This window comes from Panonychus citri, unplaced genomic scaffold (genome assembly GCF_014898815.1).
Source record: "Panonychus citri isolate SS breed McGregor unplaced genomic scaffold, ASM1489881v1 Contig00140, whole genome shotgun sequence".
Taxonomy (NCBI): Eukaryota; Metazoa; Arthropoda; class Arachnida; order Trombidiformes; family Tetranychidae; genus Panonychus; species Panonychus citri.
In genome coordinates, this window is record NW_026515545.1 from 2,004,090 (window position 1) to 2,017,773 (window position 13,684).

The following is a 13,684-nucleotide window of genomic DNA, read 5'->3' on the forward strand; positions in this document are numbered from 1 at the left end:
TAATTAAGAGTCGAAATTGTTGATCATCATCTCGATGTCATCAATTGATAATATATAATTTTTTTTTTCGTTCTCTGGTTTGATTAATTGATTTAAAAGAATATAATTTACTTACAATTGATTAACAAATTTGATTCAAGAGTAAATGATGAGGAAAATTTATGAAAAATATTGTTGTTGATAAATGATGATGATGATGATTTTGATGATGATTTTGATGATGATAGGATGAATATTAACTTACACACAATGTCCATGGATGTATTGATTAACTTTTAACTTGAAAATCCATTTACAGCAATCAGTTAATTTAGTTTGTTATTTTTTTTTCTCTTCAATAATTTTCGTTCAATGGAAATAAATTTTGATTCTACCTTTTTATTTTCACACCACAGAGTAAAAGTTATTACATGGGATTTATATTCTGATATAATAATAATAATAATAAGATGATAATGATAACGGTTGAGGAGAAATTTGTTCTGTATGAGATTAGATGAAGATGAAACAGAATTGAAAAGAAAAATATATATAAGAAACTTCCAGCTGTTCCAAGTGAATTCTAACTGAAAACTAAGCAGAATGTTCATAACCCATGTTATGTTCAATTGAATAATACGCATGGTTAATGTTATCGACCATTTAACTTTCGAGTGAGAATCAGTTCAGATATGTACAGTTGATGGAAGGAGAAAATAATATATAAAGTTATCATCATCGCCGTAATATCAACAATATTGGTAATCCTAATGATCTGTAGCTGGGAATGAATTTTGATAGTTACCGATGAGAATGTTGATCTTTTTTTTTTAAAGATACGATTTAGAAAACAATCAAAGTTAAATTACTTTTGTTGTTGTTGTTGTGTTGACCTAATTGTCTATTGTTGTTATTGACAGTTCTCAATGGGCAAGGATGAATTTCGATCAGAATTAATCTGGAGAGTTAATTATAAAGATATTATTCTTCCGTTGGATTATATACTGCATGATTTGAGAAAAAAAAAGAAAAGGAAAATATAAATTATTCAGTTGATTGTTTTTTTCTTTCGGTGGTTTTGATTAGAAATTGATTGCGAAAATATTTACTCTCAAGATTTTACAAGTATTTCCAATTATCAGGATATCTATCAGACAACTGAATCAAAATTGTTCATTGGAATGGAAAGAGAGGAAGAAAAATTTATTTTCTTATTGATCAATAAATGAACATCATCAAAATGAAAAGAAATCAAATTTTTAATCAATAATTTTTTTTTCGAACTTCAACTAGCCTGCCCTCTGGTGTTTCTTTTTCAAACTATTCGGGTGCCGGTTGTTTGGTTTACGTTTTTGGTGAATTTGTTTACATTTGGTTTGTTGATGTTTCGTTAATTTGATTGAATCGAAAATGATAAAAACATTAATTAGGTTGATTTATCGGTTAATCAAGAAGGATAAAGTTCCTGTGGTGTTTATATTTGGTCCAACTGGTGTTGGTAAGACTAAATTGTCCATTGAATTGGGTAAACATTTTAACTCTGAAATAATATCAGCTGATTCTATGCAGGTAAGATGATTAGAAATTTGGTTGTTCGAATTTAATTTTAATTTTTAAATTCTTTTCTTTTCCTTTTCAGCTTTATAAGGATCTCAATATAATTACTAATAAAGTTACCGAACAAGAGAAACAAGGAATCAATCATCATCTAATAGATTTCGCTGATCCACTTCATCCTTTTACTATTGTTGATTTTAGAAATCGTGCCTTACCAATCGTAAAGTTTTCTCGTAAATTTGTTACTTTTTGTTATTTTTTTCTTCTTCTCCATTCAATTAATTATTCATTTTCTGTGATATTTTGTGCTTCTTTCTTTTTTCTCTTGTTCTATTAGATTGATGAGCTGATTGCGTGCCAAAGGATACCAATAATCGCTGGAGGAACAATGTATTATGTGGAGAGTCTTCTTTATGAAATATTGATTGAACCTGATAAACGTGGAGACAATTTGGTTATTGATGATGATGAAGAGCAATTAAGAGGGATGATTGATTCAGGATTTGTTTACGATGATTCAATTACAGCAAGTGAACTATTTGCCCGACCAATTTTACCTAAGGCTCTTAGATCAGTTTCTTCGGAAGTTCTTCACTCAATTCTGGCCTCAGTTGATCCCGAAGGTGCGGCTAGTTTACTTGCCAATTCAAAGCGAAAAATAATTCGAAGTCTTCAAGTTTACCAGCAAACTGGAAGGAAACACTCAGATTGGATTAAAGAGCAAAGATCCAAAGGTGGAAATAGATTCGGTGGTCCATTACGTTATCCTAATTCCATTATACTCTATCTTACCTGTGATGAAACAGGTAAGTTGCAATCAATTGGAAATTTAATCAAATCATAACTGAGATTGGTATTTTTTTTTGTTTTCTCAATCCAATTATAGTTCATAATAAAAGGTTAGATGAACGAGTTGATCAAATGATTGAACAAGGATTGATTGATGAATTAATCAAGTTCCATGAAAACTATAACTTGACACGATTAGAGCAAAAACAGTGAGTACATTTGATGTATTAAAAGCTCGAGTACAAATTGTTGAGTTAACATTTGATTTCATTTTTAAATTTCCATAGAGTTGCTGATTACACTGAAGGCATTTTCCAATCAATTGGATTCAAAGAGTTTCATGATTACCTCATGTTAGATTGTGATGAGAAAGCAACAGAAAAAGGTGAAAAACTATTGAATTCAAGTATTGAGAGACTTAAATTGGTAACTCGTAGATACGCTAGGAAGCAAAAGAAATGGATTAAGAATCGATTCATTAATGCAACTGATAGACCGACACCCGATATTTTTCAATTAGATACAACTGACCTTTCTCAATGGGATGACCAAGTGAAAAACAGAGCAATTGAGATAATCAATCTATTTAGTCATTATCAATCTTATCCGAAAAATTTGACACCAATTAGGAAAAGTATATTCATTTGATGAAACAAATTCAACAAATAAAATCTGAATGTTGATTAACAGTATTGAGAATAGTCATCAGTTAATTGTTTCCTAAGTAAGTTAATCCAATTTGATTGAATGGAATGAAAAGTTTTCCAAATTTTTTCTTATTATTTACCAAATCAATGTGGAAACTAATCAATACCAGGACATAGGTAACAAATTGATTCTTTTTCCTTGAAAGATCATTTGATTTATTTTAAGATTAATTTTGAACAATCTTATTAAATTAAAGAGTCGTCCAATTTCATGATTGTTGATTGTTAATTGTTAAGCTAAAATTGTAATGACAATTCGTATCCTATATAATCATATCCTAATCCTAGTTTTTTTTTCATCGTTACAAAAAAGAAAGAGGGAGAAAGAGAGAGAGAGAGAGAGAAAAGTGTGGGTATGTGTTTAAAGATGAATTTGTTGGAGAATTAACAAAATGGCAAATCAAATTAATTGTCGATAAATTAACCAGAGTGCCTTGGTAGGCCACACATTTCACAGCTTATAGATTCTGTTGGATTTTCGAAAGTACAAAATGAACAAGACCAGATTATTGTCACATCATTGGTGCTACTTGAAGAGGTCGCAGCTCTTGAAACGTTGTTACTTGATGATGATTGTGAGGGCACAGATGAGGCTGTAATAATAATGGATAGAAAAGAGAAAAATTAAATTGTTAGCAAATTGAGACAAGGAAACAATTGGTAAATAGGAAGAGAGAGAGAGAGAGAGAGAGAGAGGAAAATATGATTAACCTGAGTCTTGAGCAGCGATAAGTTGTTCTAATGTTTGCCATTCTTCAGTATTAGTCCATTCGAGAGCTGCTTGGTCATCCTTTTTATTGATCGCCTCAAGAAGAGGGTCAATTGAGTTTCTTAATGGAAGCATATCCATCGTTGAAATATATAATATGAAATGAAAATCTTGAACTGATTGTAGAAATTGTTTTTGGTTAAACTGGCTCAAATAGCGACAAAGTGATGAAAAATCTTGAATGTGACCTTGTATCGATCTATTCTCGATAGGAAAAGGTTTCTTATCAAGGGCAGGGTTAAAGGTGTACTTAGGCTCTACTGGTGCGGAAACGGGAACATCAACCAAAAGATATTCAACTGGTAAGGTTCGAGCAAGTTTCTTTATCTCATTACCAAAACTGTCTTTCTCTGCATATAAAACACCCGGTACATATTGTTGTTTTGTTGTTTCTCTAACAAAGGCAAGTTCGGGAGCATCTCGAGTTGGTAAAAGGCAATTGTCACGGACTAAAGCCATACATTGATTAGATACTTGATAACCTTCCATGTGAATTTGATTATCTTTATCTCCGGTAACACAGACAGTAACAAATTTAGATCCAAAATAGCCTGAAGTTGAAAGTCTACAAATGTTTGGATAAATATTTTGAAAGTGTCCAGCATGAATACACTCTTGAGCACTGAGAAAATATGTATCAGCTGAGCGTAAATGTTTAACGGTTCCTTTATTAGTATCTTCAGGTATGAGATCAGTAAATATCCAGCCAACTCTGTGAAGATTTAATTTCTCTGATATTGAATCAATCTCTGATTGATTTGGTTCAGGCCAAGTTAATTTAACAAAATCCCGACCTGTTTCCTGAGGTGGCTCATAAATAGCAACAACCGTAGTCTTTATACCAAGAGGAACATTTTTGGCTACCTCATGATAACCATATAAGAAGCCTATCCTTTGATGACCAGTAGAACGCCAATAGTCCAAGTATCTTTCAACAATATTTGCATTCTCAAAGACTATGTTATCAACATGTCGATAAACCTAATGGAAGAGAGAGAAAGAGAGAGAATAGAAATCATTTCCAAGAGAAAGAAAAATAAACAAAAGCAAATAAGAAAACTAAAACAATCTCATAATCATAAACGACATCATGACGATGATAGAATCACATACTTGCTGTGCCAATGTAATTGCGTTCGGTTGACATTTAGTACAAATACCCGCAGGCCAAGGTGAATGTTCCTTACAACCTTCTTTAATTTTACAGCTTATATCATCTAAAGCTGCAAATTTACCCCTGGAAGAGAACAAGGGAGAGAGAGAGAGACATTAATTTTTAAAAGAATTGGAACAAGTAGAACAAAAATTTAAATTCTAAACAAAAAGGGAAAGAATAAGTAAATTTAATGATGACAAGCAGAAAATTTTCTCCAATAAAGAAAAGAATATAAAAAATAGATACAAACCTGTCAACTCCAGCAGTCATTTTCCTTAAATATGAATGGAAAGACATATGCTTTATATTGTGTTCTTTCATGTATCCTTCATCGTAAGGTTCTAATGGGGTACAATGGACACATTTGGCCATCTCACCGTGTTGACACGATTTCGTTTTGCCACGTTCAATACGACCTTTATCGGCCCGTAATTGAATATCTACAATATCTTCAATAAGATTTTTACCATTTTCTGGTGTTGACTTATTCTTATACTGGTTCATATGTGTAACAATTGATTTCTTTTAAAATCCACAGAGAAAAACAACAAAATAAAGTTAATCAGGTTTGGAAACTGTTTCAATTGGTAATCAATGAAGTCAAGGTGGAAATTTAATTCACTAATTGTTCACACAATTAATTGGAAATGAAAATCTGTTGTAATTAATTGTTAAGCTTTTATAAAAAACTAAAACTTTCACCTTTGAGACACAAGATGTCAGGGCTAATCGAATGACTTGTTTACTTTTTTTTGAATAGAAAAGCGCGTTTTTCAAATGGGTAATTCCAAATGTTGAGAATTTTTTTTCTCAATATTATTAAAGTTTCTCGATTTGTTTTTAGATTTAATTTCAATTCGATAGCAATTCAGTTTGATTTTGTTTCATTCAGATGATAAACTTGAATGAACTTTCTGTTCAACTGATTAGTAAAGTACAGCGAAAACTAAAGTAATCACTGTTAATATTAATTTCGAGAGGTAAATTATTCGAGATGAGAAATATTGTAAATCTAATATTTGGAAAAGTCGATGAAAATTTTTGAAATGAAAAAATTTTCGCTTCGAATATTATTCTAAATTCAGTTTGCAGAATTTATTTATTCGAAGAAGATTGAGTTTCTCTTCTTTTTCCTTCTTCTTTTCCATGTTAACTGAAACAACTAAATACAATCAAGAAATTGCTCAAGACTTTCTGATTATGATAATTGAAATTATCGAAATTGAAGTTTGTTCATCCAATATTTTTCTTTAATAACAAAATATTCATTCAGTTTTTTGTGCTCCATCATTTTCTTTCAATCAATCTCTTCCTTTCAAAGTTAATCACCTTTCGAGTATAACAAAGTTATCATTAGAACATTTTTTTCAACATAGAAAAAAAAATTTATCAATTCTGCTTCAGGCAGAATTCAATTCTCTTTCTCTCTTGAAGGATAAAAGAAAAGTTCATCAATTTAAAAGTGATAAAAGTAATAATAACTTATCATCTTCTTCATCACCATCACCATGGGATGTGAAACAATCTAAGGTGTTATATATAAATAAATATTTCCACTCAGGTGAACATATTGAAAGATAATGGAGAAAAAAAATCCATTCGAGAAAAAAGAATAGAAAAACTCTGAACTTTTCTGGAAGAATGAAAAAAAAAATTCTCACACAAGATGAGTAAAAAAACTCATTTACACCTGAACATTTGTCGAAACTCAACTTCGACAATTACACCAACAATATCATTGTTAGAATTTACCTTTTATCACTTTCTATTGTTCATCAAATGATAGAAGAAAAAAAAAGAAACCAAAAGCTTGAGCTCCATTTAACAGTTCTCTCAATGATTAACTCAACAATTTAGCTTAACAACAATTTAAAGGACAATATCAGGTCTAAATTGACACATAACTTTCACTCGGATTGAGATAATATTTACAATTATGAAAATAAAATGTTCCCATTGAGGTAAAGTTTTCAAACCATTTTAACAACAAAAAAAGCTAATCAAGACAATTTAATCTACTCGGTCTATTATATTAATAACTTAATTACCTTTATATTATCATCATCATCATTATTCCGGAAAAATGTCCAATGCAATTGACAGATTGATTATCAGTGTAGTTGATTGAATTTAAAAACTGATTGATTCATTTTTTTTGCTATATATTATTGGTCCATGACTGTTGACTGATTGATTAAAATTCTGGTGACAAATTTAGTTCTAGTGAGAATTGATTCAGATTAAATAATTCAATCCCTTTTACTGGATAATTTCATGGTGTTTTCCAATTACAAACCAAAGGTGAACAGTCAACATTATCCCTTAGATCTGAGTCTTCATTTCAACTTGGAATCAAAGATATTATTATTATTTCAATTATCTTCCCAGTGAATTCAGTATCACCTTCACACAATGATGAAAGTTTCTACCTTTTTCCATGAGACATTCAATTTATTTTGAACCAGAATAAGTTTCATGTTGAACCTTTTAAGTTTTGATCATCATCATCACCAAGATCATCACCATCATCATTAACTTTATTATTACAATAGCCAATGGTCATCATTATCATTTTAACATGTTCGTACATCTAAAGTGATCATCATTGAATCAACAGAAAGTAAGGTCAAGATAATTTGAAATATTTTTCTTGTTTACTTATAGTTAATTGTTGACAGATTTTCTTTTCATCAATCTCCATCATGATCATCATCAAATCAAATTGGAAATTAATTGGAATACCTGTAAACTTGAACATTACAAGTTAAGATAACATTTAATTGAGAATAATCTTATTATCACATCTCTAACATCATCATCATCATCATCAGCTACATGATTATCATTATCATCTTTTTGTTTCTTCATCTTAATCATCATCAACAACAAGATTCTTCACTTTTATCCTTTCAGAATCTTTCCAGTTACTGATACAACAACCATGAACTATAACTGATTCTCACTCGAAAGTTAAATGGTCGATAACATTAACCATGCGTATTATTCAGTGAAACTAACATGAACTATTAACATTATCGTGAGTTTCCAGTTGATATTCACTTGGAACAGTTGAAAACTCACATTTTCTTGTTACAATTAAAGTTATCATCTCATATTCACTGAGTCAAATTTCATCTCTTTCATCATCATCATCATTATCATCACCATAACCATCATTCAAACATATTACAATTAATAATAGACAAACGGAAACAAGAATAATAATCAATAAGTAATAAAAAGTTAAATCAACTTTTCTAATGAAAAACAAAACTTTGTAACTTTCTAATTTTGTGATCAAAATCAAAAAATTGCAAAAACTTTCAATGGAAACCTAATCAGCTGATTGTAATGGATAAACTTAATTAGTTAAATTAATCAATATCAACTCATGAAAATAATAGTTAATATCATCGCCTCGATCATCAATATTTTCATCACTTCCATCATCTTTTCTGTCATCATCTTTTATTCATTGATCCATTGTAAGTATTTTTTTTTCATTCTTTCCATAATTTAAATCAATGGAAAAAGTGAGTGAGTGAGAGAGAGAGAGAGAGAGAGAGAGAGAGAGAGAGAGAGAGAGAGAGAGAGAGAGATGAATACGAATAAGGATAAAGAAGATAAAATAACAAACATTATGAGTATCGGGAAGACAAAGATGATAAAGTAAATGTCATCATCCTGACACTTCATGTTCAATGAATTCATGTTGACTCAATTTTTTTTCATCTCGTTCCTAAAATTTGCTTATCATATTCACAAGTGAAACTTTTACTCTATCATCCTTATAATCATCATTATCATCATCAGCATCATCATCTTGTGAGTGAGTGTGTTTTTTTCAAATACTCAGCAAATCTTTCACTTTTTCTGTATCATAACCCATGTAAAACCTGAATCAAGTATCATGAACTCAGTCCTGGGTGAAAATCCTTGTCAGATTATGCTAATCATCTGGATATTGATTAAATTTCAATGCACTTGACATTTATTTTTTCCCTGTGAATCCAATGCTAACATAGCATATAACTGATTACTAACATTGTCTACTGATAATCTCATGTTATATTCAAATTAACCTGATATTGTTCATTCAAGTGTATGTGTCCATATAAATGTATATTGATGTAGACACAATCAATTGATTGAATATGATTAATTGAGAGCAATTGAATCACATTTAATTGCAAATTGACTGGCAAATTTTCATTCCTTCAAATAATTATCAACTAAAGACCCATAACAATTAGCTAATGTAATGTCCTATCTCCATCCAATTCCTAATGAAAATCTACATATAATTGTACAATTAATAGATATTAATTCGTGTTCAGCTTAATGTTTGATTCAACAATTTCAATCTGATTTGATTACAGAACTTTAAATTATCATCATCATCATCATTATCATTTACTCAGAATTGATTACAAATTGTTGAATTATAAATGTGTCTTTAACACTCAAATTTTAATTCAATTGTAAAAGTCTAATTGGAGTCTATTTATCAATCTAAAGCTCCAAGTTTCCAATATAATACTTGTATAAGTAATTTAATCACTTGCAATTCCAACAATTTAATCAACACAACTCAATCCATTACTCCATTCCAAAGAGCATAAGATTTTTGTCATTTTCCAGAATCGATCAAATTAAATCAGGAAAAATGCAATCAACCAATTTACACGTTCGTAAATCCGATGATCATAATTTGATTAAAAGTATTGATTCAACATTAGAAACATTTAAACTAAGAAAACACTTAATAATCGTAAAGGGCAAACTGTTTTTTTTTCTCCAACTGTAATTAACCCAAATTCAGATTCATTCATATTTCAGAGTAAAAACAACAACAAGAAATGATGTTACATTTGGAAACAAAACTGACAGGCAACTATTAATATCTGAGGCTATTTTTTTTACTCCATTAAATGTAATCATATAATGATCATAATGATAATCATAATAACCTAATGGTTTGCAAATAGTTGCCTGTAAACACATTGAAAAGTAAATCATTTAACTTTTAACAGTCTGTTAAACATTTTCCTATTCAGAACTTTTCTTCAGAATATTAATAATCTTAATTTGATAAGAAAACTTTAGTCTCTCTCTCTCTCTCTCTCTCTCTCTCTCTCTCTCTCTCTCTCTCTCTTGAATCGAAACTCTTATCAGAACTTTTCTCAATGATATCTCATGTTAACCTTTCTATCAACATTTACATGATGATATTTTCATCAGGGTGAAAGTTCAAATGTTAATAATATATTTCAACAGTTTATTGTCGCTCTTGCTTAATTAACCTTTAAACTTTGGTAGTAATAGTGTAGGATGGTTAGTCTATGTACTATGATAATATGCTTATCATGTTAATATCGAGTTAATTGTTCATCATTAAGATGATGATGAAGATGAAGATGCTCATCATCATTTTGTTCAAATTCGAGACATGAAACTTTCAGATTTCATGTTTAAGTTTCTTATTGACATTATCTTAATTACGTCTCAAGTATTAATGAACTTGAGTTGTTACACTTTTTTTTACGAAGATAATTACCTGAGAGAAATGCTGAGATAATAAACTAATCTTGATAGTTAGAAAACGTCATTTACCAGGAAAAGTTGATCAAAATTCTGACTTTGTCATGAAATTGTTATAAAACATTTATCAGGTTAAAGAAAATCATGTTACCATGTTAATCATGATAAAGAAGAAGAGGAAAACTCATGTCAGAACTTTTTAAAAGTTGATCAACAATCAAAACTTTTATGATTAGTTGTAGTTACAAGTTACGAACAGAAAAAAAGTAATTAACTATTAATTTTATTCATTATTAAGATCGTTGATGTTCAACATGCTTCTAATTTGGATTTAATCAATTTCTTGCTATTAATCATTCCCATAAATCATAAAGTCTTTTTTTCAAATAATAATATCAAGAGAAAACAATCAACTACAATTGTTGGTAAATTGTTACTTTAATCATCATCAGTGTTAAACTAATACATTGGGGTTAATGTTTTACCAACAATTTACTAATTCATTTTCTTGTTTTCATCATTTTCTTACCATTAGATTTATTGTTACACTATCAAAATCAATTATCAAGGGAAATTGTATCATTATAATAAAAAAGAGCAGGAAAAAAAAACAAGATTAGCTTATTACGATTAAATCTTGAAGGATTAAGATTAATTTCACTTTTTGATTGTTTACCTGAGGTTTCAGTTGAGATTATGATTACCAATCTAAATGTTATGATTACCTGTGGATTTATGTATTAGGAAAGGTTTCCCTTTTGATTGTGATGAGAAAAAAAAGTTAATTACTTCTAATTGATTGCTCTTAAATTGTTAATCTGTATTTTCACAATCGATTATGATAAGTAGAGAAAGAGATAAATGATAGAAAAGGAATATTTATTATTTTCTTCTTTGAATGGACAATTTTGTATCATCAGAATTACAGAATTGAGTCTTTACCATTTTCTGCCGGAAGTATATGAACATTTTATCTGATTACCTGAGAATTCATGATAAAAATTGTAACAATGAAGCAAATCCTCAGGAGGAAGAGAAAAATGTTAAATGGTGATTCTCAAGTTAACTTGACCATTAAACGAATCAACCATTTGATATATTATCATGATGATTATCAAAAGGTTAATGGTGATAATAACAAGAGACGTCATAACAATTGTCCCTAAACAAATTGTTCATCTTTGAATAATCATTTTTGATTTAAACCAGTAATCATTAGGCTATTATTATCAAAGGTGATGGTGATTATTATCATTTGAATATAATAACATGGAAAAAAAATTTCCCCGGTGATTATTTCATCAGAATTTACCTTTGGAATTGATTAAGTGGAAAATTATTGTTCCTCAGCTTAAGATGTCAACCATTTTCTGTTTTCATAATGTTTTTGTATATTAACATCTTCATCTTCCTGATTATCATCATCATCTTGCCACAGTTTATCAAGCTTACCATTATTTCATGATAATCACCATGTTAACTCACTGAATTTTCATCCACAATTTACCTGTTCATCATCATCATAATCATTCATTATGAACAAAATTTGAATATTATTATTATACAATAGAAGGTGAAAATTTTTTCTATCAAAAAAAGTTACCGAAAAACTGAAAGATAATAAATTTTAAATATTGGAGGAAACGGAAACAAGTGATTCTTTCTGACTTTAACTCATTATAATCTAAATGGTAAACTGTATTGTTGATTAACAGTTAAAATCATGGTAATTAATTGCTCATCTATTATCATATTATTGATCAGACTGGTCAAATATTGAATAATAATGATTTTCCATGTTTTTTTAATGAAAATAATTTAAAATTTTGTTGAGTTTTCATGAGATTCTGATTTCTCATGATGATGATGATGTTTTTTTATGGTAAATAATAATTAGTTTGATAATCATTTATTCAAATTACTACTACAAATCGGGTTAATTTTATCACATTAGTTTCACGATTGCTGGATGAACTAAACTTTGAGCATATAAACAGAAACCCTTTTAAGTTAATTATCTTCAAGTGAGAGATCAAGTAATTAAGGATAGTACAAGATTTTCTGCTTAATTCTAATGCAACCATATAAATGATTGTAATCAAGTTACTATTAATTTTGATAATCATGATGATTAACTTGAAGCAAGAAGAAAAAAAAACTATCAAAGAAGAAGATGAAAAAAGTGAAGCAATTTTAATTCTCATTCAATGTAATTAATGATTCAACTTTACTCTGTTTTCCTTGCCAATTGTAACCATAAATCACATTAATTACCTTAATAAATCAAATTATTGATCTACCAATGCATTGGATTGATTTAATTTGAGGCATTTTATCATTGAAACAATTTGCAGAAAAAAAAAACTAATCAATTGCAAACTAATCAATATTGGTAATCAGACTTGATGATACAGTGTTAATTGTGTATTGTTGCTGAAATTTACAATCGAGTTGATGTTTTAAATTGTTGATTTAATGAATTAAGAGTAAAGCAAATTTGATGATTGTTGTTGGTTAAAGTCTTTGATTGTTGATTGTTGAATAAAAAAAAGGCATGAATGACTGAGTAGTTTGTTGAATGGATCAATCAAAATGTGATATTGAATCAAGATAAATATGATTAATAAGATAGCAAATATCAGGTAACTTTGAAATTTGATCGTCAAGTAAAAATACTCAATAGATTCGTAGGTGTTGATATTATCCTGTTGACATGAGACCTGATGTATCCTGAATTTTGTTCAATATTCTTGCTCTTCAATCAGAATTATATTCTTGGTATTAATATGTCTTAACTTGAGCATCAATGATAAAATCGTTTTAAGATTGAACAACAATTTGAAGAAGAAAATTTCTCATTTCATTCCAAGCAAATTCATAAACGTATTCTATTACCTCCATGAAATGCTGCTCTTCTTTTCTTTAGCTCTTCAAGATGAATAATGTCTGAGGAAAATAACAAGTATCATAAATGTAGATCAAGAGATAATAGTTGATGATTTAAAAAAGAAAAAAGTTCCAATCAAAATTGAAGATTGACTCATTTAAAGGTAACTCTTTACCTCGTTATCATGATTATTGAAGTTTCATGATAAAAAAAATGATTCCATATTCAATGTTGGCTTCTTTTCCGGATGAAATTTCTTGATACGGTTACTTGTGTTTCCATGATGGTTATGACAATAA

The 13,684-nt window shown here is 29.1% G+C and overlaps 4 protein-coding genes across 5 annotated transcripts in view; 2 read left to right on the plus strand and 2 right to left on the minus strand.

Moving 5' to 3' along the window:
• LOC128394935 (tachykinin-like peptides receptor 99D) overlaps positions 1 to 707 on the minus strand; it is a 62,040-nt gene extending 61,333 nt beyond the window's left edge. Inside the window, exon 1 of the mRNA XM_053355314.1 lies at positions 116 to 707. The gene's annotated coding sequence lies outside the window, so the exon portion shown is untranslated. The remainder of the gene's footprint in view (positions 1 to 115) is intronic.
• Positions 708 to 1,287: 580 nt separating this feature from the next.
• On the plus strand, positions 1,288 to 3,017 carry LOC128394939 (tRNA dimethylallyltransferase-like). The gene is made up of 5 exons (XM_053355317.1): positions 1,288 to 1,548; positions 1,619 to 1,756; positions 1,874 to 2,342; positions 2,423 to 2,534; positions 2,613 to 3,017. Exons 1-5 carry the CDS (start codon positions 1,390 to 1,392, stop codon positions 2,971 to 2,973), a joined length of 1,239 nt encoding a protein of 412 aa, XP_053211292.1. The 5' UTR covers positions 1,288 to 1,389; the 3' UTR covers positions 2,974 to 3,017.
• Positions 3,018 to 3,136: 119 nt separating this feature from the next.
• LOC128394936 (nuclear protein localization protein 4 homolog) lies at positions 3,137 to 5,644 on the minus strand. The gene is made up of 4 exons (XM_053355315.1): positions 5,208 to 5,644; positions 4,915 to 5,038; positions 3,744 to 4,782; positions 3,137 to 3,625 (listed from the first exon to the last, which is right to left on the minus strand). Exons 1-4 carry the CDS (start codon positions 5,459 to 5,461, stop codon positions 3,453 to 3,455), a joined length of 1,590 nt encoding a protein of 529 aa, XP_053211290.1. The 5' UTR covers positions 5,462 to 5,644; the 3' UTR covers positions 3,137 to 3,452.
• Positions 5,645 to 8,022: 2,378 nt separating this feature from the next.
• LOC128394934 (hemicentin-1-like) overlaps positions 8,023 to 13,684 on the plus strand; it is a 30,642-nt gene continuing 24,980 nt past the window's right edge. For both annotated transcript variants that reach the window (XM_053355312.1, XM_053355313.1), the window contains exon 1: positions 8,023 to 8,442. In XM_053355312.1, coding sequence (XP_053211287.1) covers positions 8,349 to 8,442 — 94 coding nt within the window. In that variant the 5' untranslated portion in view covers positions 8,023 to 8,348. The remainder of the gene's footprint in view (positions 8,443 to 13,684) is intronic.

Excerpts from the sequence above, each read along its gene's own strand:
- LOC128394939 (XM_053355317.1), top strand. The coding sequence starts at position 1,390 with ATGATAAAAACATTAATTAGGTTGATTTATCGGTTAATCAAGAAGGAT. Across the intron at positions 1,757-1,873 it reads GAAATCGTGCCTTACCAATC|ATTGATGAGCTGATTGCGTG; the intron begins GTAAAGTTTTCT and ends TTGTTCTATTAG. Across the intron at positions 2,343-2,422 it reads TCTTACCTGTGATGAAACAG|TTCATAATAAAAGGTTAGAT; the intron begins GTAAGTTGCAAT and ends ATCCAATTATAG.
- LOC128394936 (XM_053355315.1), bottom strand. The coding sequence starts at position 5,461 with ATGAACCAGTATAAGAATAAGTCAACACCAGAAAATGGTAAAAATCTT. Across the intron at positions 5,039-5,207 it reads ATGACTGCTGGAGTTGACAG|GGGTAAATTTGCAGCTTTAG; the intron begins GTTTGTATCTAT and ends GTTCTCTTCCAG. Across the intron at positions 3,626-3,743 it reads TATCGCTGCTCAAGACTCAG|CCTCATCTGTGCCCTCACAA; the intron begins GTTAATCATATT and ends TTATTATTACAG.